Source organism: Dendronephthya gigantea, unplaced genomic scaffold (assembly GCF_004324835.1).
Source record: "Dendronephthya gigantea isolate DGI-Jeju-01 unplaced genomic scaffold, DenGig_1.0 000001F, whole genome shotgun sequence".
Taxonomy (NCBI): Eukaryota; Metazoa; Cnidaria; class Anthozoa; order Malacalcyonacea; family Nephtheidae; genus Dendronephthya; species Dendronephthya gigantea.
The window spans coordinates 3961090-3987927 of record NW_021163011.1 but is presented as its reverse complement, the minus strand read 5'-3'; the positions used below and the strand labels follow the sequence as shown (position 1 = coordinate 3987927).

Here is a 26838-nt window from a genome sequence, read left to right as displayed (position 1 = left end):
ATTTTTGTCTTGTTCAGTTTATCTTTAAATGAGTTGTTTTACGATGAACTAGAGTACTAGAGTCTAGAGTATACATACCAAGTCCAGTATGGAATGTTTAAATAATAAGTAAAATTATATAATGTGAAATGCAAATAAAAAAATAAGAAAATAAAATTTTCCAAAACCAAGCAGGGTGTTTTTCAACATATATAGGATGCCTTTTTAATTTTTATAATCATTGTTGGGTGTTTTAAAATTATACTTGATTGTTGCCCTTCGATCGGTTCTAAAACGTTGGGCAAATTAACGTATATTCTTCACAATTACACAGAAATTGTAACCAATTTGCATTTGCAATTAAGTGCAATGATTTTAAGGCAACAATCAGCATGTGTATAAAGGCAATTTGCTGTTTTTAGAAAAACACACCCCTCTTCCTTAAAAACAATCGCGAGTTTGAACAAAATTGTTCCTGGGGTTCTACTTAGGCCTTAAGTGTTGAACGATTTAAAACTTGTTCATTTTTGTCAGTGTTGTACAGTGGTAATAACACTAACACAGCATGAGGCATTATGCGTGGTCGGTGACTGACTGTTCTGAGTGGTTTGCAACAAAGATTCAGTCAACTGACGCTTGTGATGTTTGATCCAGCTGAGGATGCTTGTGGTGATGGACAACCAGTAAACCTCACCCTATTATGCATGTTCTGACCTGCCAAATGGGAGCAGATCTACATACCCATAACCTATAATTCAAATCGTGATATGTGATTCTGGGTACGTCATCTATTAGTATTAGTCTAAGAATTACCAATTTATGAAAGAAGTGGAATTTTTAACACAGTGTGGGATCGTGTTTTGTGATATTATCATTGAGGAATTTCATTGAGGTAAATGACAATAAAAACTATAGATCGATTGCACGTTATCTGTCTTCGTACTACAATTAGAAAATTTAGACTGTTAACCGCCTCTATTATGCTAAGCTGAAAGTTTAATGTAACTTTGTTCATAATAACAGGAAATGAGGCAACATGTTAGGACATCCGTTATAAGCGGTTGTTTATATCATCTGTACTATAACCAGCTCGTTTTAGCAACTTAATGTGACTTTAGGTTCCGCTAAAATTAAAATCTGCTCGAGAAACATCTTTATGACCTAACCATTAACCATGCAGCCTGGTTATTTGAGTTTCCGGCTCGAGAAAGCTCTAAAAAATGGTGCTGACCTTTACGATACGGCAGTTATTAATATTATGGAGCTGATATACGAACAATTAGACACACGCGAGAGTTACGGCTTCATTATACTGAGTAAAAACCTGGTTTTTTCTCCAGGATGAACTTATTTTTTCTTAACACCCGTAGACTTTAATTGATGATAATGCTTTTCCTGGACATTTTTGTAAAATTAAAATCCTCTAGAGAAACATCTTTATGACCTAACTATTAACCAGCCATGGTTATTTGGGTTTCTCGGGAGTCGGGACAGCCCTAAAAAATGGTGCCGACCTTTACGATACGGCAGTTATTATGGAGCTGTTATGCAAACAATTAAATCCACGCGAGAACTATGGCTTCAGTGTGCTGTAAAAACCTGTTTTTTAGGCCAGAATGTTCTTATTTGCTTAACACCCTTTGACTTTAATTGATGATAATGCTTTTCCTGGATATTTTTGTATAGTGTTCACTAAGCAACTAACATTCTAACACTGCACTGAGTTTCACAGCTTGCCATTAGACAGAGAATCATTATTCATGATAACTTTATTGCGCGGATGGCGACAAATAATTGACTGACGCCGTGACGGATGGCGAATAGTGTTGTCATACTGAAGCCGCACAATCCACGAAAACAAAACAAGGGATATACATTTTAGACATTATACTTCAGACATCTAATACCGTTAAATTTCGTTGCAACAAACAAAACAACCCCTGGGTTTTGTTTGTCTTTAATTCAGTTCTTTAAACACTTCTCTATGGCGACCACACTCTGGTGAACTGTACATCCGCCATCATTTTTTCGGCGTAGTCGTGGATTGTCCGTTCACAATAGCGCTACTGGGAATGTGCACGCGGGTGACTTAACACTTGGATAGGTTTACGGAATTTCTTTATTGGCTATAAACTCTCAGTTCAGCTTACTATCCCTATCATTTGAAATTGTACCTCTAGGGGGCATGTACATACTATAATTAATCTTGCATGGTCTGTATAGAAATTTCTTTTTAATCAAACTAAGGAGGTAAATGCATTGTTCAAGCCGTGTGAAACAGACATACCCTTCCGCAATGCCATGGTACTTAAATGTTTTATTGTAAGTTTAAAAAGCTGATCATGATGTCTTACAGTATGAGACCCACGAGGCTTATATAGCTATGAGAATCCTAAATGTTTTTCATGTTTTCTTTGCGGTTATGATATTTCAGTTATAAAATTATTATCCGATATTGCTAGGTTTTTTCTCAAATTCACTTCGACTACCACTTCGACTAGTTCACTTCAAACTACTAATTTTTGCGGTTGGTTGTTTGTATGAACACTTTTCAATACACCAGCATGACTGAATGCTGATCAATATTCTTCGTGAAACGCAAAACACTTGTTTTTAACAACAGGTTGGTGACGGACTGTTGTTTAATTCCAAAGGATCTCCATTTTTGCGTATTACGCACTTGTGATATCGATTTTCATGAGAGACGTACTTGATTATTTTTCAAGTGCAGTGCTGATTTGCTTTAAGATTTCAGACGTCTTCATTCTCATGCGCAGATGTATTTGACTTAATGCAACAAATTAGGTTAGGCTGATGAAAAGGAGATCGAGATGGTGGTGACATAATCGTGAAATTCACGTCTGGGGAGCACCGAGCACCCAAATGGGTAGGGGCACATTTTTCACATTTTGGGTCTCTAAATGGTCATAAAGAGTTTTACCTATATGACCATTACCTCTTGTAGCATATAATTATCCAATGGCAATGAGCACTGTGAATAAGCCCGGGACTCAATTACCAGCAGTGGAAAATTGCCTCGCCACCCCTCGACGCTACTGCCCAATAGATGTAGGGGTGTTGGCTTTTACTGTCACTGCATTCAATTGCCTAGCCCTAGTACGAGAATTTTTTTACGAAATAGGAAGTATACAATGAACACTCGTTGTAAATCGCGTGAGTACATCAAATGTAGTAGATAAACAATAGAGTTTAGTATATAACTTTACAAACACGCAATGTTGATACAAGACATTAATACTGCCATTTTAAAATTCCTTCCAAAGTAATCAGATTTGATCCGTTGGAATACAAAAATCACCCATTATTTACATAGCGCATGCCTGAATGTTCATGTCATGTCTAAATAGTCGAAAGTCGAACCAAAGATCTCGTCGCTAATGTAAAAAAGTTAATTGATTTAAATAAGAATCACCGGGCAAATATAATTTGACTTCACACTTGCGACTAAAATAACGGTGGGAGAATTATACAATGAAATCAAGTCGTGCATTGTTTTGTATGTCATATATTGCGCATGCGTGTTCGGAAATGCCATGTACATGTTTAGCACGGGCGCATAATTATGACTGTCGCCAGCATATGCATTGATCAATGATCTTCAACATACAACAACATTAGATTCGTATGTGGTTCCGTGTTGTGCAGATATACAGTGCAACAGTGTTGATGTAGATTTGTTGTTACAGTTTTAATTTAGCAATTAGAACGCAACTACTACACGAACAGCTCTATACTTCTATAAGATGATTATCGGCGATTCCTATGAATATCAGCTGGGAGGAATGTGTTTGAGTGTTTTTAAATAGATACAACAGTTCTCGATATGTATTATGTTCTGCACTTTCAATAGTGAACGAACTAGCTATGGATGATTTGGCAATTTTCGAAGGACTTGACTGCTCTGTATGTCTAGAGCGGTTGGACGAAACATGTAAGGTTTTACCTTGCCAACATACGTTTTGTAAAGGCTGTTTAAAGGCTATCGTAGCTTCGAGACAAGAACTCCGTTGTCCTGAATGTCGTCGTCTTGTCACTGAGAAAGTAGATGAGCTGCCAGGAAATATTACTCTTATTCGCCTCTTGGACAGACTGAAAGACCGCCAGACGAGAAAACACACTGCACCGTCGACAAGGTCTAAGGTGAGTGTGATAGTCACAAGGAAAATAATGTAATTGCACTATTTTGTCTTTTGTGAATCAAAAGCTATTGTGATTTCATGTTAATAGGCAGAATGTGTTACCGGTTTAAGTATTTCTACTCCATCAACACTACGTGTGTGCTATTTATCACTGTATAGCGATAGGGCCTTTATAGAGTAGCCATCAAGTGATATAGGTATAAAACAGCTCAACCTTGTATTATAAATTGCCATGAAAGAGCATGTATTTTTTGTTTTTCAAGAATCTTTGTTGCAAAGGTAAAACAAAATTCTAATTAGTACTCTGCCGTTTCTAATTGAAAAACTTTCTTTTGATGTCTGTCCTAATGTTTCCGTAGCTTGATGCTCTAGATTACGTACATTTAGCAAAATCCTTTCAGGCTTTTGGGCACCACGTACTGCCAATGAAGACGAGCGGCGACTGAAAATACCATAATTATTATCGATTATCTAAAAGAAGTCTCGTTTGTGGGCTCGTAATATCCGATGCATAAATAGACGTTCTGACATGTGATTTATTGATATTTGTGATTGTAGTTGCACATGTTGAGAAATAGAATACAAAATTTCAGTTACTCCCGCAATAGGTTCAGTTTTGAACGAGGGTGTGGATGGCTGTCTAAGTAAAAATTATTTCTGAATTCTGATTGCAACATGTCCTATGACTGATTTAACTGAAAATGAACAGGAATGATGCCCCCAGTGGCAGTTCCACTATGATAGGGTACCTATTTAAAGAAACACAGAAACTTAACCTTGGTATCCAAAGGATGATGCATCTGTCATCACTTGCCTGTACTATGCTCTTTATTATTTGACCTTTTAAATATAGGTGGTTTATATGTCACATATATGAAGAATAATTTCATCCAGGTATATAAATCACAGTGAAAGGTGTTTTAGTGAGAAAAATCTTTGTGCATTCCAAAGAACATTTATATACTATTCCATGTTATATGTTATTCCAAGCTCGTTGGAAATGAAACAACCAAAAACTTATTGAAAAAGAGTCAACAATAGCCAGAGAGGTTGGTGAGCCATAGTTAAAGATATGGAGTAGGTTTAATAGAGAGGGAATAGAAGTAACATAAGTACTTAGCGAAATGGAATGGCAACCCTGTTGTCTTTTAATTTAACCATCCTCATCAGCAGGGTTTTCCATGATGGTGTAAAATGTGATACTAAAGTCCTTTGGGTGTTGACAAGATCCAATTGAAGGGATATTTGCCCACTGTTGCTGATGGAGAATTAAAATTTGTCTTTATATTATCATTAGTTTATCATTAGTGTTCAGCTGCAACATGCAGGTATTTGGGTAAATGGTTGGAATTTGAAGACAATATTTGTTTCATATGTATAGGAGGTTCTGTGCAAAATATCTATAAAAGTATGTTGAGATGTATGTGAACATTGTGTCCATTATTTTTTTGCAACTTATTACCAACCACAAACGTTGCGGGTAAGAATATATGATTTATGATTAATTAAACAAAATGTTAAACTAGGTTTATATATAATTTCAGGACCTTTAAAGAAATTAGGAACCACTATTGTATATTTTTACCCTACACATATCATACCTATTTACTCTGGGACTCTCTCCTTTTGCTTCCAACAATATAGGCCTTTATGCTATATATATATGTATGTTATGATGGCAGCTAAAAGACTGAAGTGCCTAAAGTGTTTTAAGAAATGTGATATCAGTTTGATGAGTTGTTTTTGTTATTAAAATATTTCCTAACATTTGCAGTAGAATGTTTAAAATTGTGATATTGATCATGGAAACCATCAGACCCAACTTCTAGAAGCATATAGTCGTTATTTTTATTGATAATTTGTAGTTCATACATAGTTATTTTAAAATATTACGTTAATGTGGTTGGATTAATTTTGATCGGATTTTGGGGGAATAATCTACTTAATCATCACGAAATAGTGTACATCTCTGTCTCCCTCGTATTGGTGAAGAAGGCAATTGTGCACCTCATCTACGACCATAAGTGTATACGACTAACAGCGTCCGAACATTACAGAATTAAACGGTCTTCCAAATCACTATGCGTGAAGATTAATTTCTTTATTAAACTCGTTTGCTCTATAAATTTTCCAGATGTATTATTTTGAGTGAGGGGCACGTCATCATCTGTCGAGTATGAAGTATCACATTAAAACCTTTTTTTAATAGTCTGACGCATCAGGGATCGTGTTTTTTAACTAAAGATTGTGGTTGGTTCACTTCTGAACTATGTCTGTGATCCACCCTCTAGTTACAGGGGTGGATCATCTACTCCCTATGCATGGCTATGTTGTGTGATAGTCAAAAATCGATCGGGAATGCTTTAAAATTTCATCGTTTCACAGTCAATCACAGCTATTTATAGTGATATATCATAGCCATAGGCATGGAATGAGTTCATCAGCATGCATGAGCCATGTGGTGAGATATCAATACGTGTCTTCACAATAATCGTATTATTTTGTTAAAATTTTCACCAGCAAAAAAAATGTTGATTCGTTGAAGAGTTCCAGTCTGATATATGACATTGTTGTAATATACTAGAAATAACTAGGGAACGTCCTCGAATCCACGAGTCTACTCAACTCTCAAGATCTGTGGAAGAGATTTTTCTTCTATATTTTAGGGAGTTGCCCTACATCATTTTAAATACTTTTATAATTATGACAATGTACTTTATGTCAATTAAAAAGATCGGCTAGGAAACAATTAGTATAATCAGACAGTCGGACACTACAAAGTTAGTTTATTAATTTACACCCAGCAGTCTGTACTGTGGACTGCTGCGTACATCTGCGGATATTTATTTTACTCTAATGTTCTGCGTCTGTCAAACGAAAACCGTGAAAACACCAATCTGTTAGGCCTTAACCGATTTCTTTGTGATATGTGCCTGCATGCTGTTTGTAGTTAGTTTTCACTGCACTTCAGTTGAAAAGAGAAAATAGCCTGCCTGCCGTGCTTATTAATATTACTACTTGTCTTTGAGTATATAGAGTACACCGACATATACACATATCATAGCCGAATACAACTAAGATGAGATAGTTCAGTAAAAAAGGGCATTAAAAGGTCAATCTGTACAACGCATTTTTGGTAGCAATATTTATAAATACAATCTTGATTCTTGTTCATCGTGATTTTTGCACTAATACAATCAGCCGACATTTCAACACGTTGACGTTGTTAATAACTTAGCGTGTGATTGAGTCGGTATGTAATAACCTTTTTACGCAGAATAGAAATATACATTTAAATCATATTCGTACAAATTTTAACAGCTGCAACCATTGTTTAAATAGGTGGGGGTTGAGTTTCGATTACCGCAACTTATGATTAAGTTAATTGTCAGTGACTAGAGGAAAAACTGATGGTCAGACATAATCCTATTTCCTGTGCACAGTGTGTATAAACCGCGTAAAACCACTTGAAACATGCCCGAAGATATAATTCATCACAGGAATATATCTACGCATAGTTTTGCAGAGTGTTCAACATAATTATACCCATTCAATCCTCAATGTCACTCTCGGCTGAATACAAATGTATTTTAATCTAACTCTATATTGATTCCACGCGTATATACTGGCAGTGGCCTAGCAAGTTATATTTATATAAATGTATACGTAGGGCCATGGCTCCTGAGGGTTTTTACGGCACTTTTGAAACGGGGCTTACGAATTTGGCGGAAATAAAAAAAAACCCATCATGTATAAGACTTCGAGAATTTTTATGTAAACGTGATTACCAAGTTCAGATTTGACTTCGTTGTGTCTGTTGACTGTTGTGCTCGTATAATTGGTTAATATGATAGACTTGTGACTTGTGCTTGATGTTATTTTCTATCTACGCCTTGATATTATTTGAGCCCTAATAAAACAGTTGCTTATGACGTTATGTAATTGCTTTCGTAACAGCGCCAAGAGGTCTGAACGTCTTTAAAGAAGGTGATTAGACTAATTGCTTGTGTCTTTTTTATTTGCCCTATATGACTATACAAAGAAATAATTTTGTTTGTATAACGATGGACCGATACATTTTTTTTTCAATTCAATGGCAATATTTAATCTCTTCATCACCGAACAATCGTTAGGTAACTGACAGGATAATTAGTGTAGAGCGATAATTTATAGCCAAAACCAAAGGTTTGTCAAAAATTGTCTTTCCATAAATTTATTTGTGCACATGATGTAGTGATTGACTGATTGTACCTGTATGTTTGTACTTATACAAAAGTTCCATTTGGGAGTCGGGAAAACAGACGCTCCGTAGGTCCACATTATTCGTCGTTAGATAAACTAAAGATAATGTGTACAGATAATGCATGCAGTTTTCTCAGAAGCTATTTTAGCCTCCTCTGAGTCTGCGCGTGCATTCTAGTGCCAGGCTGGAGCTGCCGGGAAGATATATATTCCCACCCAGGCCCGCCTAGCTTACTCAAATACCATCCCAGAGAAAACTCATTTCAACTCTGACGAGGTGTTAATAAAATTTAAAGAAAGAAACATATCCTATATATATAAAATCAGATACTCCTATATGCTTTTATATGTGTATGTGTATTAATAAAATATTTAATTTGTGACAAGTCTCTAACTATTATGGCACGTGCGGTAATTGTCACAATTATGCTCGAAAGAGAATAATACACAATGATTTCTCTATTTCCTTCTGCAGATTCCATTTGACGAACCCTGTGCGCGCGCAAGATACAGCTACGATGCCAGAGAACCAGGGTGGGTATATTTATAGGACTCAATTTACTCGGATTATCATACATGCTTGTACCGATGAGCGAAAAATATAACACTTCGTCTTTTACTATGCAAATAATTCAGTGGAGTCAAAGTGTTGGTTGCCTGCAGCATACAGTCTAAGTAGTCCCCATGCATGCATCCGTAATAATAGTATTTGGCTATTTGCATGGGATATCTTTCTCATCTTTTGTTGCTTGCATGAAAGACAATAGCCGGAAACGTTGTTGGAGACCTCGCCAAAATACCGGATTTGTGTGGCAAACACTGCTTCTAACTTCCTATTTAACGTTTTCACTCGGGGTTTTATAAGCGTGTGAATTTCACAATACAGACGTGACGTGTTCTTAGAGCTCTGCTAAATCAAAATATTAAAAGACGAAAAGGCGAGCTTGATAACTGCGATAAGCCTCATACATGATGACTATCGCCAATCTTCATCGAAAAGCAAAACGGGAAATAATCAATCATCAAATGTTATCAAACAGAATGGCTGGACTCAAGTTAAAGAGAGAAATGCGATGTCCGCTCGTGTTGCTGAGAGTAATGACCGTGACTGCTTTGTTGTAGAGGATTCCAACAGATATATGACCCTGAATGATGAAGCATCTGGCGATAGTTCTAATGTATCTACAAGCAACGATAATGATAAGGATGCTTTTTATGGCGATACGTCCAATAAACAAGGCCTAAAGCAAACACCAAAAAAGAAAAAGATCAATACGTCAATAGCAACGTCGGCCACGCAAACTGTAAAGTCAGCAATAACCGATGATATGGCTGCGTCAAAAACTGCCTTCAACCGAACGACGATACACCCAGCAAAAAAGAAAACCGTTGTCATCGCTGGTGACTCCATGGTTAAAAATGTTATTGGTGCAAAAATGAGTAATGTAGATAGGGATCACTTCTATGTGGTAAAGCCCTTTCCAGGAGCAACTGTTGAAGACATGAATGACTTTATTAAACCGCTAATCAGGAAAAGACCAGATAAGCTGATTCTTCACGTTGGAACCAACAATCTTAAGAGTTCGTCCGCAAAAGTTGTTGCCGATTCTATCGTAGATCTTACGAACACAATCAAGCACTCCTCTCCAGATACAGTTGTAGGTGTCTCAGCACTTGTGGTAAGGAATGATAATCAAGAACTTGCTGGTAAGGTAAAACAAGTTAATGATATGCTAAGAAGTCATTGTAAACACTCCCAAATATCGTATTTAGAAAATGCTAACATTAATAGTTCCCATTTGAACTTCAGAGGCCTTCATCTAAATAATGTAGGCAGCTCAATTCTTCAGGACAATTTAAGAGAATTTGCAAATAATATACCTAATTGACATGATATTTCCCCGGACATTTCAGCAATAACCTCCGATAATCAACTAAATGACTTGTTGAATGACCCGGCAATAGCAAATTGTAATTCTGAATCTGCTCTTAGCGAAATTGCTAATCTCAAAGGTTTTCGAATAGCTAGCCTAAATGTTAATAGCCTCTTGAAGCATATCGATGAGCTTCGAGTAATATTGGAAAAATGTCCGATTGATGTCTTAGCCATCAATGAGTCCAAAATCGATGAATTTGTCTCAGACCATGAAATTAAAATACCTGGATACGATTTATTCAGAAAGGATCGTAATAGACACGGTGGGGGTGTCGTTTTATATGTTAGAAACTGCTTTTCATGTGTTGAACGTACAGAATTGGTTCCAAATTCGCTTGAAATGGTGTGCATTGAAATTTTTCGTCAATATAGCAAGCCATTCTTAGTTTGTTCTTGGTACAGACCTCCGAATGCTAATATAAGTTTGTTTGACGACTTTGAACGCTTTATTCAAAAATGTGATATGGAAAATAAAGAATTAATAGCTTTAGGGGACTTTAATTGTGACGTTAGTAAATCCCCATATGATAATCACACGCAAACATTATTAAATATATGTACGTTATATCAGCTGAAACAACTGATAGAAGAACCAACTAGGGTGACTAAAACAACTGCAACCTTAATTGACTTGGTTCTAGCTAACAATCCTGAGAGTATTTCTAACTATGGAGTAATTAATTTAGGGATTTCCGATCATAACCTAATTTTTGCTGTCAAAAAAATGGTGTTTCCAAAGAAAAAACAAGCCTTTAAGGAATTTCGAAATTTTAAAAATTTTAATGAACGACAATTTCTCGAAGACTTAAATACGGTTCCCTGGGATTATGTGAACCAATTTAATGACCCAAATGATAGCTGGCAAATTTGGAAATTATTCTTTCTAGAGACACTCGATAGGCATGCGCCAATTCAGAGTAGGCGGACTAAAACTAAATCAATGCCATGGGTAAATGCATCCATAAAGCAACTTATGAGGGAAAGAGACCTCCATCAGAAATTGGCTAAAAAATTTGGCTCTGAAGCGCATTGGGAAAAGTATAAAACCATCAGAAACAAAGTGAATTCTGAAATAAGGAAAGCTAAAGCTAACTACTTTAATAATAAACTTTCAGAATCCTCTCAGCAGAGAAATGTTAAAAAAAGCTGGTCATTAATTAATACTCTTCTAGGTAAAGACGGTAGTAAATCTACAATAGTCAATGAACTCAATATCGGCGGCAGCGTTATTACAGACGGAGTTTCAATTGCAAATCAACTAAATAACTATTTTGTTAATATTGGCCCGTCACTAGCGGCTGAAGTGACAAATTGTAACGCTGCCTACGAAACAAAAGTTAAGGATTCTACTTGCCGTTCAACATTTTGCTTCTCAGGTCTAAGTATTGATCAAATTGCAAATAATCTAAAATCTCTAAAAGTTTCTAAAGCTACGGGACTCGATAAAATTCCAGCAAAAGTACTTAAACTATCTGCGGATATAATTGCTCCATCACTGACTGCCATTTTTAATCTATCATTATATACTGGGAAATTTGTCAATGATTGGAAAATAGCACGAGTCCAACCAATCTATAAATCCGAAGATAGGAGAAAGTGTGAAAATTACCGTCCGATCTCCATTCTGCCAATTGTTAGCAAAATATTTGAGAAAGAAATTTTTCGACAACTATATGACTATCTGTCAGAGAACACAGCAAAAAATCATTTTCTTATTTCAAGAAAAAAAAACTCATTTTAAGAAAATTTTCTTAAAATGAGTTCAAATTTTCTTGGGAGAATAATAAGAAAATTTTCTTACTTTTTTTCTTAAGAATTTTTTTCTTAAGAAAATTTTTTCAAAATAAGAAAAGTTGCACACAAATAATTTCTCAGTTTAAGAAAATTTTCTTGAAATTAGTCCAAAATTTCTTATAGAATGTTCATAATCAGAAAAATTTTCTTAAGAAATTTTTCTTAATATAAGAAATATTTCCAAGAAAATATTTTCTTATAATAAGAAAAGTTAATTCTCAAGAAACCCTAGAAACTCTGACATGATATTTTGTTATAAGTAAGAATGTAATGTAAATTTACTAAAATATTCATGAGTCAGAATATAGAATACACAGCAGACATTAATACATGAGAATTATAGGCCCTACATGATTATTTAGAAATACAGAGAAATGATAATATATAATATTGCACCACGGCTTTGAAGGTTTTGTATTTGTCCAGTGTTTATTTGACATGTTTTTAAATATCAATTATTGCAGTACAGATCAATATTGCAAAAGGATTTGTGGTGCTTAAAATCAGATGAGACATCATCAGATAAATTTGAGAGTAAATTAATTAAAAATTGGTGAGAAGTAAATCCTAAGTTCACACTTAAATTAGAATAAAACTTTGCAATCATGTTAGGAATTGAGTTCATCAAACAAAAAATACTGGTAAATGATAATTTAGCTACTCTGGGGAATTTTAAGCTATTCTTTAGCTATCGCTTGCAATACTGCCATCTTTAAGAAAACTACTTTAAGACCATTATCAAATACACCCATCCTTCAACCCATTCTACACTGCTTTTCTACCTCCCTATAATAGTTTAAATTCCAATCAATTCACCATGAAACTGCATGTAATTAATTCAAATAATATATAGATAGAGGCCTTATCCAATGAAATCAAATGGTGTTATTCCAAAAATTGTCCCTAACAAAGTGTGTATGGATAAATGTATCTGAAGGCAAAATAGAGAGCTTTTGATAATTTTAATGATATAGGCAGACTCTGATGCACAATTTATACCCTTTGGAACAGTCGCAACCCTACTGTGGAGAAGCACTGTTACATTTAATAACCCGTCTGGATTTAGTATCAATCTGAAAATACAACTCAACTCTAATCCTACATTTCAAACAAAGACATTATAAACACTGCCATATGCTGCAAATTGCTGAGGAATTCTAAGGTATTGTTTAGCTATCCCTGCTATAGAGTTTGTCTTTTGCACAAGATAAATATACTTTATTCACGTAACTCGTGATACTTATTTCTACTACAACCAAGCGTGTGTTCTTCTACGTTTTTTGTACGTCCTCTGAGCCCGCGCTCTTGTCCTATATCTAACATCATATACGTTGTGCTATAACATGCAACAACACTACATCTCTCCCTTTTATCGAACTGTAACCATAACACAACAAAACAAATTATTATTAATGTTAAAGTTGTTTCAGATGTTAGCTTTAATACATCACATAGTCACCAAGATAGTTCGGACGCCGCCTTTCTCTTGCTGGTCGTTGGTTTTGACCTCGCTGTTCCTGACCTGCGTTTTGAAGTTCTACATTGTTCTCGTTGCTCCCATCGTCATCATCATCATCATCCTCTCCACTGTCGTTAGGAATGTTTGCCCACTGCTCTGCTGCCCGTTTTGTAACTTTCTTAAGATGAGAGGAATTTCTGCTTAGTGTTGATCCATCTGTTTTCTGTACGGTCACTAATGTTCCTTTCTTCCTGGTGACAAGTGCAGGTTTAGGATTATAGCGTGAGGACAACTTATTCTTTCGCTTCTGTTTTATCAATACCATATCACCTACACAAACGCGGCTAGGTTTGTGGTGATTCCGACGGTCGGAATAGGTTTTCATCTTCTTCTTCCCTTGTCGGTCTTGGAACGCATTTCTGCATCATCGAGAGGTGGCACGAGCACTGCAGGCAGTTTAGTTTTTGATTTTCCTACCAAACAAAAGCTCCGCCGGCGACTTCCCGGTAGTCGAGTGCGGCGTAGCTCGGTACTGCAGGAGAAACTGTTGTAGATCTTTCTTCCAATTCTTTCCTTCGATTGAGCTTGTTTTGATGGCTTTGCTTAGTGTACGCATAAAACGTTCAGCTTCGCCGTTAGCAGCTGGCCATAGTGGTGTAATTCTACGGTGTTGAAAACCTTTCTCTTTAGCATACTTGGCGAATTCGTGACCACTAAATGGGGGGCCGTTATCAGACTTCATAACATCCGGAATCCCATGCGTAGCAAAGATTCTATCTAACTTCGGAATAGTCGCTTCAGCGGAGGTAGATCGAAGAACTTCCACCTCCGGATACCGAGAGTAATCGTCAATGACAACTAGCAAGTAGTCACCGGATGGGAAAGGGCCACAAAAATCGGTTGAAACTTGGCTCCACGGCGCCGTTGGTAAGGTCGTCATTTGGAGGGGTTCTGGTGTCACATTTTGGCTTGTTGCTTGACATGGGATGCAATCATCGATCTCTGTCTTGACGTCCTTGTCAATGCCAGGGTACCATACCTTTTCTCGAAGGAGCTGCTTTGTTTTTACAATGCCTTGGTGGGACTCGTGCGCAAGTTTGACTGCTCGCAATGGGCGACTTGCGCTTTAGACTAAAATGATATCTTAGCAGTAAAAAGGAAATTTTCTCAAAGAGTTTACTAAAATTAGTAAAACTGCCAAGTTTGGCTGCGAATTGTTGTAAATTACGGAAAATATAGCCATGCGAAGTTGTCGACTTTTGTATACTTTTGTATTACAGCCGGAGGTTTGTAACTAAATTAGTTACACATTTCTGCGCGTAACACAAAAGTATACAAAATATGCCAACTTCGCATGGCTATATTTTCCGTATTTTACAAAATTTCGCAGCCATACTTTGCATTTGCACTAATTCAAATACGTACTTTCTAGCTGTGGTGATTTATTTTATTTTTATTACTTGGATAAAAGATTAGTCTAAAGTGCAAGTCGTCCATTGAAGACATTTTGGGAGGACTACGCGTGTTCCCCGAAGGATGATGTCGGAATCCGTTGCAACAGTGAGCTCGAACTTGACTTTGTTGAATGGGGTAAGGTCAGGATCATTGCTTGGCCAAACGTCCGTGGTAATTGCCTGACGAAGGCGTTGGAAAATAGGGTCAGCTTTTGATGCACTGTTAACTTCTTCTAGAGTCATAGCTTTGGGTATAGCATGGCCGACCAGATAATTCACATACTCTTCAGCAATCTTCCGCTCTCTCGTTGTCTGGGAACGCGAAGGATGGCGTGATAGATAATCAGCAATGTTCAGCGGTCCGGGCCTGTATTTCACGGTGAAGGTGTACGGTTGAAGTCTCAAAGCCCAGCGTTGGATGCGGGCTGGAGGGTTAGAGGCGGGATTGTTAAAAATGGTTTCAAGTGGCTTGTGGTCTGTGACGATTTCAAACTGAGAACCATAGAGGTATAAATGAAACCGCTCACAACCCCAAACGATGGCTAGTGCTTCACGTTCGGTCTGCGAGTATCGTCGTTCTACATCGCTAAGCGTACGACTTGCATATGCAACAGAGCGTTCCTGTCCGTCTGCGTCAACTTGCGTTAGCACGGCACCCAGTCCGAAGGGGCTTGCATCAAACGTGGCAATCGTGCGCTTGCTAGGATCAAAATAAGCCATCGTGCGGTTGCTGGTCAAACACTCTTTTAAAGCGAGAAAAGACTTGTTCTGCTGAACCCCCCAGTTCCAACGCACTCCTTTTCTGGTCAAGTGTTTCAACGGCTCCGTCAATGTGGCGTAATTCGGAATAAAACGGGAACAAAATCCGGTTAACCCAAGGAAACTTCGGACTTCTGACGGATTCGTGGGAGGGGTGGCATCACAGATAGCAGCAATCTTCTTGGGATCCGCAGACATGCCTTTTGCAGAAAACACATACCCAAAGAAAGCCAGATTCTGCTTGTTGTAAACACACTTGGACCCGTTGAGGGTTAGACCTTTTTCCCGCAGACGTTGAAAGGTATCGGCTAGAGCAGCATCGTGTTCTTCTTGCGTACGCCCAAACACAATAATGTCGTCTGAAATGTTTTTCACGCCTGGGATTCCCTGTAGTGCCTGTTGAATAACTTGTTGGAAAACTTCCGAGGCTGAGGCCAAACCAAAAAGGAGACGGGTATATTGGCGGAGGCCCTTATGCGTGGTAAATGTGGTGAGGTACCGGAGGCAGGTGTAAGCTCAATTTGATGGTATCCAGAACGAAGGTCGAGTTTGGAAAAAACACTTGCCCCATTCAAATCGTTTGTGACTTCCTCGATGGTAGGTGTGGGATGGCGCTGGCGTTGGACAGCTTTGTTTGGTTGACGGAGGTCAACACAAAGACGGATTTCCTTGGGGTTGCTGGTTTTTGGGACTGCCACTACAGGTGAAACCCATGGTGTGGGGCCGTCAACCGCCTCAATGATGCCTTGCTGTTCCAAGCTCTCGATTTCTTGCTCTACTTGCTTTCGGATATGAAAAGGTATACGACGTGGCAGCTGGGCAACAGGCTTTACATCTGGGTCTATATATATTTGGAATTGGAAATCTTTGAGCTTGCCGATTCCATGGAAGATATCCTGGTATTCTTCCAATAACTGCGGTAGGGATTTTTGAGCACTGACTGTGTTGATGGAATGTGGGACTGAAATTAATCCCAAGGCGACTGAAGTGTCATGGCTAAGGATGGAGCCATGGAAGCCATCAACTACATAAAATGAACCATTGGTTTTGCTTGATAAGGTTTCAATAGTGGCTTGAAACTTTCCGAGTAGGGCAAGAGGTTCTGCTGCACCATAGGCATAAATTCGTGTCGACGTCTTTTGCAACTGAATATGATCATTCTGCGTAACTATTTGCTCATATGCTGCCTTGTCGAGGATGTTCACTGATGCTCCCGAATCGATCATCATCACAATTTCAACACCATTGATGACAACGGGAAGCTGAGGCCTGGAGATCACATTAGCATGTTCCCCGTCAGTATTGGTTGCATAAATATATCCCTCCTCATCATCAGATACGATGTCTTCAGAGATTGGTTCAGTTGTTCACCTGTGGACGCTGCGTGGCCTTGGGCGTTGGGTGTTGCGATTTTGGGGCCGACTGCGGCAGACTCGAGCAAAATGATTTTGCTTTCCACAGGAACGGCAGGATTTACCAAATGCTGGGCACGGCTTGGAGGGAACATGGGGCCATGTTTCACCACAATTCTCTACAATATCCTCTAGGCTGTTGTCGTGGTCATTACTTGTTAGCGGGCGATTTGCAGGTGTTGCTTGAATGGCACTGATCTCAGGAGTTGTAGGGCTGTTGGTACCAATACGAGCTGCTTGTTGTTTTGAGCATTCCAAAATACGACCTTGCTTAAGATGAAGGTCAAATCCGCTTTTTCTTCACGAAGAATCTTTTCTTTCAGTCTATTAGAGCTACAATTAGCCAGAATTTGATCGGCAATAACATCATCAATATTCTCAAACTCACACGTTTCAGCCAGGTTACGAAGTCGAGAAGCGAATTGATCAATAGACTCACCGTCTTGTTGACATGCTTGTTAAAATGGTATCGTTCATATCGAATATGTTTCTTCGGAGCAAAATATTCGTTGAGTTTTGCGGCAGCTGTATCGTAGTCGTCTCCCGTATCCGTCAATCCTTTAAACACTTTCTGAACAGTTGGCCCGCTGATATGCAAAAGAAGCGCTCGCTTTTGTTTCTTGTCTTCAACTTTAGCTGCAATTGTAAAAATCTCGAATTGTTCGAGCCATTCTTTCCACCGTGTTGCGATTGACGATGGCTCGGAATAAGCATCGAATTGTGGCAAGTTCGGCATTAAATTTAATTGAGCCATTATAATCCTCGTCGCCAATTATAGAGTTTGTCTTTTGCACAAGATAAATATACTTTATTCACGTAACTCGTGATACTTATTTCTACTACAACCAAGCGTGTGTTCTTCTACGTTTTTTGTACGTCCTCTGAGCCCGCGCTCTTGTCCTATATCTAACATCATATACGTTGTGCTATAACATGCAACAACACTACACCTGCTATAGCCAACTATTTGACTATAAAAACAGGTAATAACATGGAAAATCATAGCGCAAATCATTAAAGGATGAAGAAAGACCTAAATACAATTCTTGACCTATAATAAGGTGGAATAAAGGCTAACGAAGGCTAACAAATAAAGGCTTATACGTTGTATATAATAACACACTCGATCAGCATGTTGGCATATGACATCATGAAACATCAACTCACCTTATGAAATACCACAAATTTGCGCCGATATAGTGTATATTTTCTCACATCCTAAACGTCCATATCTTTATCGGTAATATATAAAGTTAATAACAAGATACAAATGCCATATCCGCCATAAAAAGCAATATTTCTTTAATATGCGTTAATAGCGTTATAGGTTGTTTCGTTAAGTATTCAAATTTCCCTCGTGGTCTACGCTCGAAAGGCATAATGGGATAAATGGAATAATCAGGCTCTGCGTCAGGCTGGACCATATAATTATCAGTATTAAACCTTTGAATGCTTTGAATTATCTCACGCTGGATTTCTGTAAATGAAAACAGCATTTTGCAAACATTATATTATGACTTTGTTCTATTTTAACAGTTCTTGACCGAATATGTCACGCCATGCTTGTAAAGTGCAAGTAAGAAAAGCTTCATTGTTGACTAAGGGCACTTTACTCATACTGATAATTAGCTAAATTGATAAAATCATCTAATGAGCAGAACGAACAACAATAAAATATGAACCATATAACTTTTTGAAATCAACAAACTTCGACCATAAGTAACATTTGAAACACAAGTAATTTTGAAGTTTACTCTCAGCTGAAATTCTTCAAATTTAATGCGAAGAGCATTTTCTTAGTTTAAGAATATATATTTCTTATAACAAGAAATTGATATCTCAATATTTTCTTAAGAAAACAATTTCTCATTTTAAGAAAAACATTTTCTTATGATAAGAAAGTGATATCTCTGATATTTTCTTGAGAAATAATTTTCTTATTTCAAGAAAATGTTTTCTCAAATTAAGAAGAAAAAAATCTTAAGAAAATATTTTCTCAAAATAAGAAAATTATTTCTTGAAACAAGTAAATATTTTCTTAAAACAAGAAAATTAAATTTCTTAAGAAATTCATTTTTTGCTGTGAACTTACTGATTTCAAAATTTCAATCTGGCTTTAGACCAAAACACTCAACATTAACTCTACTTCTTCAAATGTGTGATAAATGGTTGGAAAATATGGACGAGGGTAAAATTACTGGTATAGTTTCCTTAGATATTCGAAAAGCTTTTGACTCAATTGATCATGAAATTCTACTGATAAAAATGAAAAACCAGTTTGGAATAAAACACTCCGAACTTGCTTGGTTTGCTTCCTATTTGACTAATCGAGAGCAGGTGTGTTATGTGAATGGCTACATATCGACTCGCAAAGAAATAATAAGTGGAGTTCCCCAAGGTTCCATTCTGGGTCCCCTGTTGTTTCTGCTGTATATCAATGACTTACCAGAGTACCTAAAATCTACTACCCCTGGAATATATGCAGACGACACTCAAATCTTTGCGTCGTCGGATAACTTTGATGAATTAGTAGATATGTTGAATTCTGATTTAAAAATATCAGTAAATGGCTTAGTGATAATAAATTGCAACATCATACTACCAAAACTAAACTTTTGTTTGTAGGCTCTTCGTATACCATTCAAAATAACTAGGAAATAAGCCAGTGATCTTTGGAAACGTACCAGTAACCCGTTATAGATCTTTTAAATGTTTGGGCGTCGAGATTGATGAACAACTTAATTGGGAAGCCCATATAAATGCAATAAGCAGAAAGGTAGGCGCGGGAATAGGTGTAATGAGACGAGTTAAACCCTTTGTTCCTGAAGAAACCATGCACACCATTTACAAAGCTTTAATTCAACCATACTTTGACTATTGTTCCCCTCTTTGGGACAATTGCGGTCTATTATTGAAAGAAAAGTTGCAAAAATTTCAAAATAGGGCTGCTCGGGTGTTAACGGGGGCAGACTACAATACAAGCTCCTCTGAACTCCTGGAGCAGCTTAGATGGAAAAATCTCGAAACTAAATATAAAACTAACAAAGCAGTTCTCGTTTATAATATCCTAAATAACGGTACTGCTCCGTGCCTTCGCGAATCCTTTTCTGAGCGTAGTGTGATTGAAAATGGTTATAACCTGAGACATTACGATACTGATCTATCAATCCCGAGACCTAAGAAAGAGTTTCTCAAAAGAAGTTTTAAATATAGAGGAGCTGTATTATGGAATAGTCTTTCGCGTGAAGCTAAGTCTGCTCAATCGATTCATTGCTTCAAGAGGCTCATAAATTCAAGTAGTTAATTCTGCATATTATATATAGTTTATATTTGTATAGTGTAATTAAGTAGACGCTCATAATGTAATTAAGTAGACGCCCTCCGTGGAAATCAGTCGTAACTGACGGGGCTAGTGTCTGTAAATAAAATTTTTAATAATAATAATTTTTAATAATAATACATATTCACAAATTATATATGTTTAACTGAGACTTTAAGTTATCTTTATATATCTGTTTATAATAAACTCATTATTTGCAATCGAGTTAAGGAACAAGTTGATAGTATGTTTACCTATAGTTCAGTTGAATTCGAGCGTTTAGTTCATAGATATTAGACAGCTAAGATTTATATCAGTATGATAACATACTATGATGAACATGATAGGAAATTTTCCCATGTCTCCTAATCAACTTGCCTTTTTCCCAACTTCCCACCCTGTGCCCGCGGATGTTCTCAGTACGCGCCGCCCCCCCCCCCCAGATCCAAAATGAACAACTGCCTGATACAATTTTAAAGCCGCTTCAAATATTTTTACCAAAATTTGGTATAATATGGGTTTTGAATACTCGATTACACACTTGCTGAGTATTGGTGTTGACTCTGATTGATCAATTGCGCTTAAACAAACTTCAACTTAGAGCGCCTGCTGGCAAGAGAAATTCTGTGCAATGTTCATAGTTGATATCTTACATACGGTTAATTTGATTGTTGAATTATTATTTAAAATCTGAAATAGGGGGGCATGTGATGCCACGGGGTAGTTACCCCTCCTCCCCCTCTCGACGCTAACTCTAGTCTATCCTTTTCCAAATTCTAGGAAGCTAATCCATGTGCATTTTATATCTATAGAGATTTAAATTTAAAGAAGGGAGATTTGATAGTACTGTTGCAAAGAATTGATGAGAACTGGTATATCGGTGAACTCTCTGGACAACAAGGATACCTCCCAGCTAATTTTGTAGAGGTAAAATAGATGAAATTCGGCAATTTGATTTGAAAATATTTTGCACAGGATTGAGGGGATAATACGCATGCAATTACATATATGCACATTCAGGCTCATACATCGAGTCAACTCACACTTTAATCTGCGTGGTATATAATTTTCTGAATCGTCTAAACTGTAAACCAATTAGATAGTTTTTGTTTTAAGGAGCATACTTGAACTAGAGAAATGCTCATAGGCTTTCAGGCTCATATGCGTCAACATATATACCATTGATAATGTTTAGGTCATAAATCCATTGCCAAAGTTTGAAGAAACAAAACGAGCACTTGCAAAAGGCCTTTATGACTTTGAGGATGGTGATGAAGAAGAATTGCTTCATTTTAAACAGGTTGGATATTCCATTATTTTTCTACAATATGAGGTGTTTGAGCATTACCCAGGAATATCAGAGGCGTGGGTTCAAATCCTCCCGGAAAACCCGAGCTACAGGTTCCTGGTTTAATGCTAATATAGTATTTTCTACTTTTGTTAAAATTCTTCGTTGCACTGTACGTTCTCCGAGACTACCGTCAATAAGTTATTCTATGATAGAATAATATGAAATGAATGTGTGTGCAAGAATGCATGCATGGTAATCCCTAAAATATTCTTTAATAGGGTGATATTATAAAAGTTCTACAAAGAGTGGACGCTAATTGGTGTGAGGGTGAAATTGGCAATCGTTATGGCATATTCCCGGTTAATTTTGTTGAGGTAAGAAGATCACTTTATAATGTATCGTTCCTGTATAGGTCTACCATTCTAGAGGTTGGTTAGCTAGCGCTACAAATGGCTTAAAAAGCCAAAAAAATTACCATAAATTAATGAAGCTGACAAACAAAAACCCAACCTTAACAATTCTTTAGTTCAATCAACCTGGATCCTACGAATCTATACAAAAATTTCAGAACGACTAAAAAACCTATCCGTCCTTTGCAAATAAATGCTAATTCTCAGATGTTCTGGCTGCAACATATTTTATAGTTACAGGATGTTGGACATCTTATGTTATAATTAAAAGATGTTCTGCTGCTTAATAGTTGAAAGATGGTCGCATCTTATAGTGTAATTAAAGATCTTAGGTATCTCATTGTTCTATTGTAGTTTAGAGATTTTCTTCATTTTTTCTTCATATTCTTGTTGAAAGATGTTAGGCATCTTATATTATAGTTGAATGATGTTAGGCACCTTATCACCTTATATTGTAGTTGAAAGATGTTATGCACCTTATAGTTCTATTAATAGGTTAGAGATGTAAGTTCTGTATCTTATATCATATTATATATTTAGAAGATGTTCAGCATCTTTTATAGTTTAGAGATGTTCTGTATCTTATATTACAGTTAAACCGTTCAGCATCGTCTATGGCCTGGACACATGAGAATGGAGAACCTGAATCAAGACGTCAACCAAGCATTCCTCAGAAGACATCAGAAATACGTCAACCTCGACAGAAAGCTCAACTGCATAAACCCGTGAAGAGGTCTCGATCAATTCCTCGCGATAACCAAGAAAATGTTCGCAGACGAGCTCGCGATTTCGGCGAAAGTAGTTCCGCTACAGGTAAAGCAGGTCGCAGCCAAATCAATCGACATTCGTTTGATGCTCTCTCAGTCGAACATCCCCAAGATTTCGTTTCACGGGGTGAATCATCCGATGCGTCACAAGTGGCAGCAGTTTATTTAGCAGATTATCGTCGTCCAAATACTCGAACAACCGAATCTAGAGAAATGCAGGTAACGTGATGCTGCAGGGGCAATTATCTTTTTTTGAATATTGTCGTGAACGAGCGAGAGTGTGTTCTAGTATTAAGTATTGTGGACGAATCCGGCAAGCGCGAGCCTACTGATATCAAAGACCACTGTACATATAACACGTTTACTCATATTTTTTCATCGTCTAGGCATGTAAGCTTCAAGTTTTGTAAGACAGTATTTAACGAAGCTTTTTCGCTGTAACTGTAGTGTTAAATTCTGTCATCTTGGCTAAACGCTAATGCATTCGTTTAACTAAACTATCACGATGATTCTTATAGGATGAAAGACCTGGATGCACATCCACCACAAATAATCGATCCAGCCCGACAGGGTTCCAGACAAGGGATGCGCAGACATCCGAATTGTAAGTAATAGTGTTCAGGCTGGCGAGTAATATCGCATGTTGGGAGACTTGATTAAATGCGCTCCTATTTTATTCTGTAGGTACATAGCATTGTACAATTACAGACCACAAAAAAGCGACGAGCTTGAGTTATGTTCCGGGGAACATTATAAAGTTCTAGAAAAAGGAGGAGATGGTTGGTTTAAAGGCTTTCCCGTATCAGGAGGAAGACCGATTGGTCATTTCCCTGGGAATTACGTTCGCCCATTATTGTATGTAATTCGTTATTCATTAACCCCACCCCAACAGTGGCGTACGGGAGACGATAATTGGGGGGGGGGCACATATTAATATATTCATGTTAACAGACCTGTAAAAAAAATGGATTTGAAAAGAAATTAATTTTTCACAACATGAATATATGAATATGTGCCCCCCCCCCTCATTTATCGTTTCCCGTAGGCCAGTGCCCCCGTAAACCTAGATAAATTAGAAGATGCCGCGTCCAATGTTTTCCCATTTTTCTTGAAAAACCAGGCGGGATGTTAAGGGGACAGCAGTGGATTTCTAACTCCCTGACCGAGTACTTAATTATAATTTACCTGGCCAAGTGAAGGGTTATCCGTTGAAACTCTATATATATGATTTTGGACCAACATGCATATATTGTAGTAATACCTATATGGTACAATATCTTTCATTACCCGCGAGGAAAACAATTTGTTTCCGTGATGAAAACAAGATTTAAAACAGGATGTGTTGTGCGGAACCGAACTCCAAATATAGCCTGCATAGGCAATGTTGTCAAAACATTAATTTCAATCTTCAGGTCTTCCAGTTCAAATCAAGAAAATACCACAGACAATGCAATGTCATCATTAATTCAGCGACGTCGACATAAGAATAATTCCCAATCTTCACTACAACCTGCGGCTGCTCTGTTGGTAGTGCCCAGGCCTCGACCCTTTTCTGATATCAGTAATGATTCCAACCAAGAATTGTCAATAACGCCACCTTTGACACCTCCGCTTGTCGGAGCTAAACCACCTGTAAGTTGAATGACGTATGATGGCTATGATGCAGTGAACTGCTATGATCACTGCAGAAAGTGTAGTATATTTTAGAGCAGCGTCATTTAATTTCCCCCACCCAAAACGTTCTGTGGTCTGGCGTGTCTCAGACATATTCAGTCACTCAGGCCATTGTATAAAAAGCTACTATTTACAACGAGGCAAAGGGGGGTGTACTAGTACTGCAAGTCTATAGAACTCCTACAGGTGTACAATGCAGGCTATATTCTTAGGCCTTTGCAGAAGCATAGAGTTTTTTATAAAGAGTTTGAATGAATAATGACAAAAATGTGGTATGATATTTTTGTAGAAACAATCACTATTCCGGAGGTTGAGTATTGGAAAAAAGAAAGATCGCAGTAGTCCGCAAACAGTCCAGAGGTAAATTGCCGGGTTACTAACCTAAATATGCAATAGCCGAAAATATGACATTTCCCCAATTTCGTAATGTCCATTTCGTTTATTGCAGTGAAAGAGTTAACCAACAAACTGAAGCGACTGTTCCAGCAAGTTCTTCATCATCGAGAGTTTCACAGTCGTCCAGAACCCGAGTATGTTGAGAAGCGTATTCTTTATTTCAAATTAAAGGTTTGTACAGTTGCTTTTTGATTAAACTGTTTGAATAATCAATTTTAGATTGACTCAAGACAAGCTTCACGGAACTGCCCAAGTGGAAACAAAGAAAAGTGAGTTTTCTTCGTTCTTTTTTGTGTTCATTGTATGAACATTCTGTAACATCCTTTCTTTATTCATTATGTGAACATTCTGTAACATCCATTCCTTTTCGATAACGACATTAACGTCAATATTAACGTCTGGTATATATTAAAATGTCCGCCTGGTGAAATTAAAGAAATATTATAGCTACTTGCCATAGCGTTTTACTCCGTCTGAACGCGTATATTTTATCAGTTTTCTCTTCAACCGTTACTATATAACCCCTTTTTTATACACAAAATTGCAGGTATGTGGTTATAGCCAATTACCCGCCAAACAGTGCCATGGAACTTGAGATACGTTACGGCGATATCGTCTTCGTTACAAGAAAGACAGAAAATGGTTGGTTCCATGGAACGTTGGAAAGAAATGGAAAAGTTGGCTTTGTTCCAAGTAGTTTTCTTCAGAAAATTTAATGGATTTTTAAATCACAAGGTACCCTGACTTGTATATATAGTTATAGACTATTTCTAGGACAAATCGCCCGGAACGTAAGGTGATATTATAGATTTTCACGGTAAAGCACGGTTTTAAAGGTTTTCTGAGACAATTGTAGATGTTTTAAGATATAAAATCTAAGGATAAATTTTACAGTACATTTTTTTATTCAACAGGCAAAGGACTCGTGCAAGAAAAATTAACTCCAATCACAGATAACACTGTCCAAAACGTTCAATAAATATTTTCTCCAAATGTAAATTTGTATAAGATATTAATATTAATAATTTTAAAAATATATAAAATATACATATATTTTCCTGTAAATGAACATTTATATTATTACTAGGTAATATTTTTTATGACAGGTTAATTTGGCCAAATGTAAATCTTTGTATATGCATGTCAGTGGTGGTCAAGTAAACCTAATAATTTTTACCATACAGGAGCGCGACTGTGCAAATAAATATGGCTAACGTAGACTGTAGAGGCTAGAATTCCTATGTAAATAAAAACACTTTCAATTGTCTTTGTTTATCATTGTCCGTGACTCCGTGGTTCTGTTGTTTAACTGACCTCCTATTAGTCCTATAAGCTGGCATCTATTTGGGTAGTTAATTAATATGGCACTGGTTAACCTGTGTCACGCCAACAAACACTAATATTTATACACATAGTATGAAACGGAAGCCTATATATAATGATGGAAGACTAGAAGTACAAGTAATGTCAATATACCCTCCAGAATCCAGACAATGTTGTTCCTGTGTATGAAGATATGGCAGACACGGTGCAAATTGCGGCACAATAAAGTGAATAAACTTAATATTCACGTTGATATTGTTATTATATAAGCGTAATACATAGTACAATAGCAGTCTCGTCCCTGGCGCGTGTTTTTCCAGTTTTATATCAATTGCGTAATATTACGCAATTAATATTAAAACAAAACAGAAAAATGCGTCGGGACGAGGCTGGTTTTATAGTACTTCTAATTGGGTAGCTCACAGAGTTTAAAGCCCCTTACAGACGGGCAAGTTTTTCTTGC

At 37.2% G+C, this 26838-nt stretch overlaps 1 protein-coding gene across 1 annotated transcript; it reads left to right on the top strand.

Moving 5' to 3' along the window:
* The first annotated feature begins 771 nt into the window (after positions 1-771).
* Positions 772-26074, top strand: LOC114524458 (E3 ubiquitin-protein ligase SH3RF1-like). The gene is made up of 15 exons (XM_028545547.1): positions 772-871; positions 3851-4140; positions 8857-8915; positions 21327-21441; positions 21710-21814; positions 22084-22179; positions 22809-23201; positions 23501-23586; positions 23667-23837; positions 24395-24614; positions 24946-25016; positions 25105-25186; positions 25272-25321; positions 25600-25787; positions 25967-26074. Exons 2-14 carry the CDS (start codon positions 3865-3867, stop codon positions 25766-25768), a joined length of 1893 nt encoding a protein of 630 aa, XP_028401348.1. The 5' UTR covers positions 772-871; positions 3851-3864; the 3' UTR covers positions 25769-25787; positions 25967-26074.
* Positions 26075-26838: the final 764 nt, after the last annotated feature.

Coding starts and splice junctions, on each gene's coding strand:
- LOC114524458 (XM_028545547.1), top strand. CDS start 3,865: ATGGATGATTTGGCAATTTTCGAAGGACTTGACTGCTCTGTATGTCTA. Junction 8,916..21,326: donor TACGATGCCAGAGAACCAGG/GTGGGTATATTT, acceptor TTATATCTATAG/AGATTTAAATTTAAAGAAGG. Junction 24,615..24,945: donor TTGTCGGAGCTAAACCACCT/GTAAGTTGAATG, acceptor ATATTTTTGTAG/AAACAATCACTATTCCGGAG.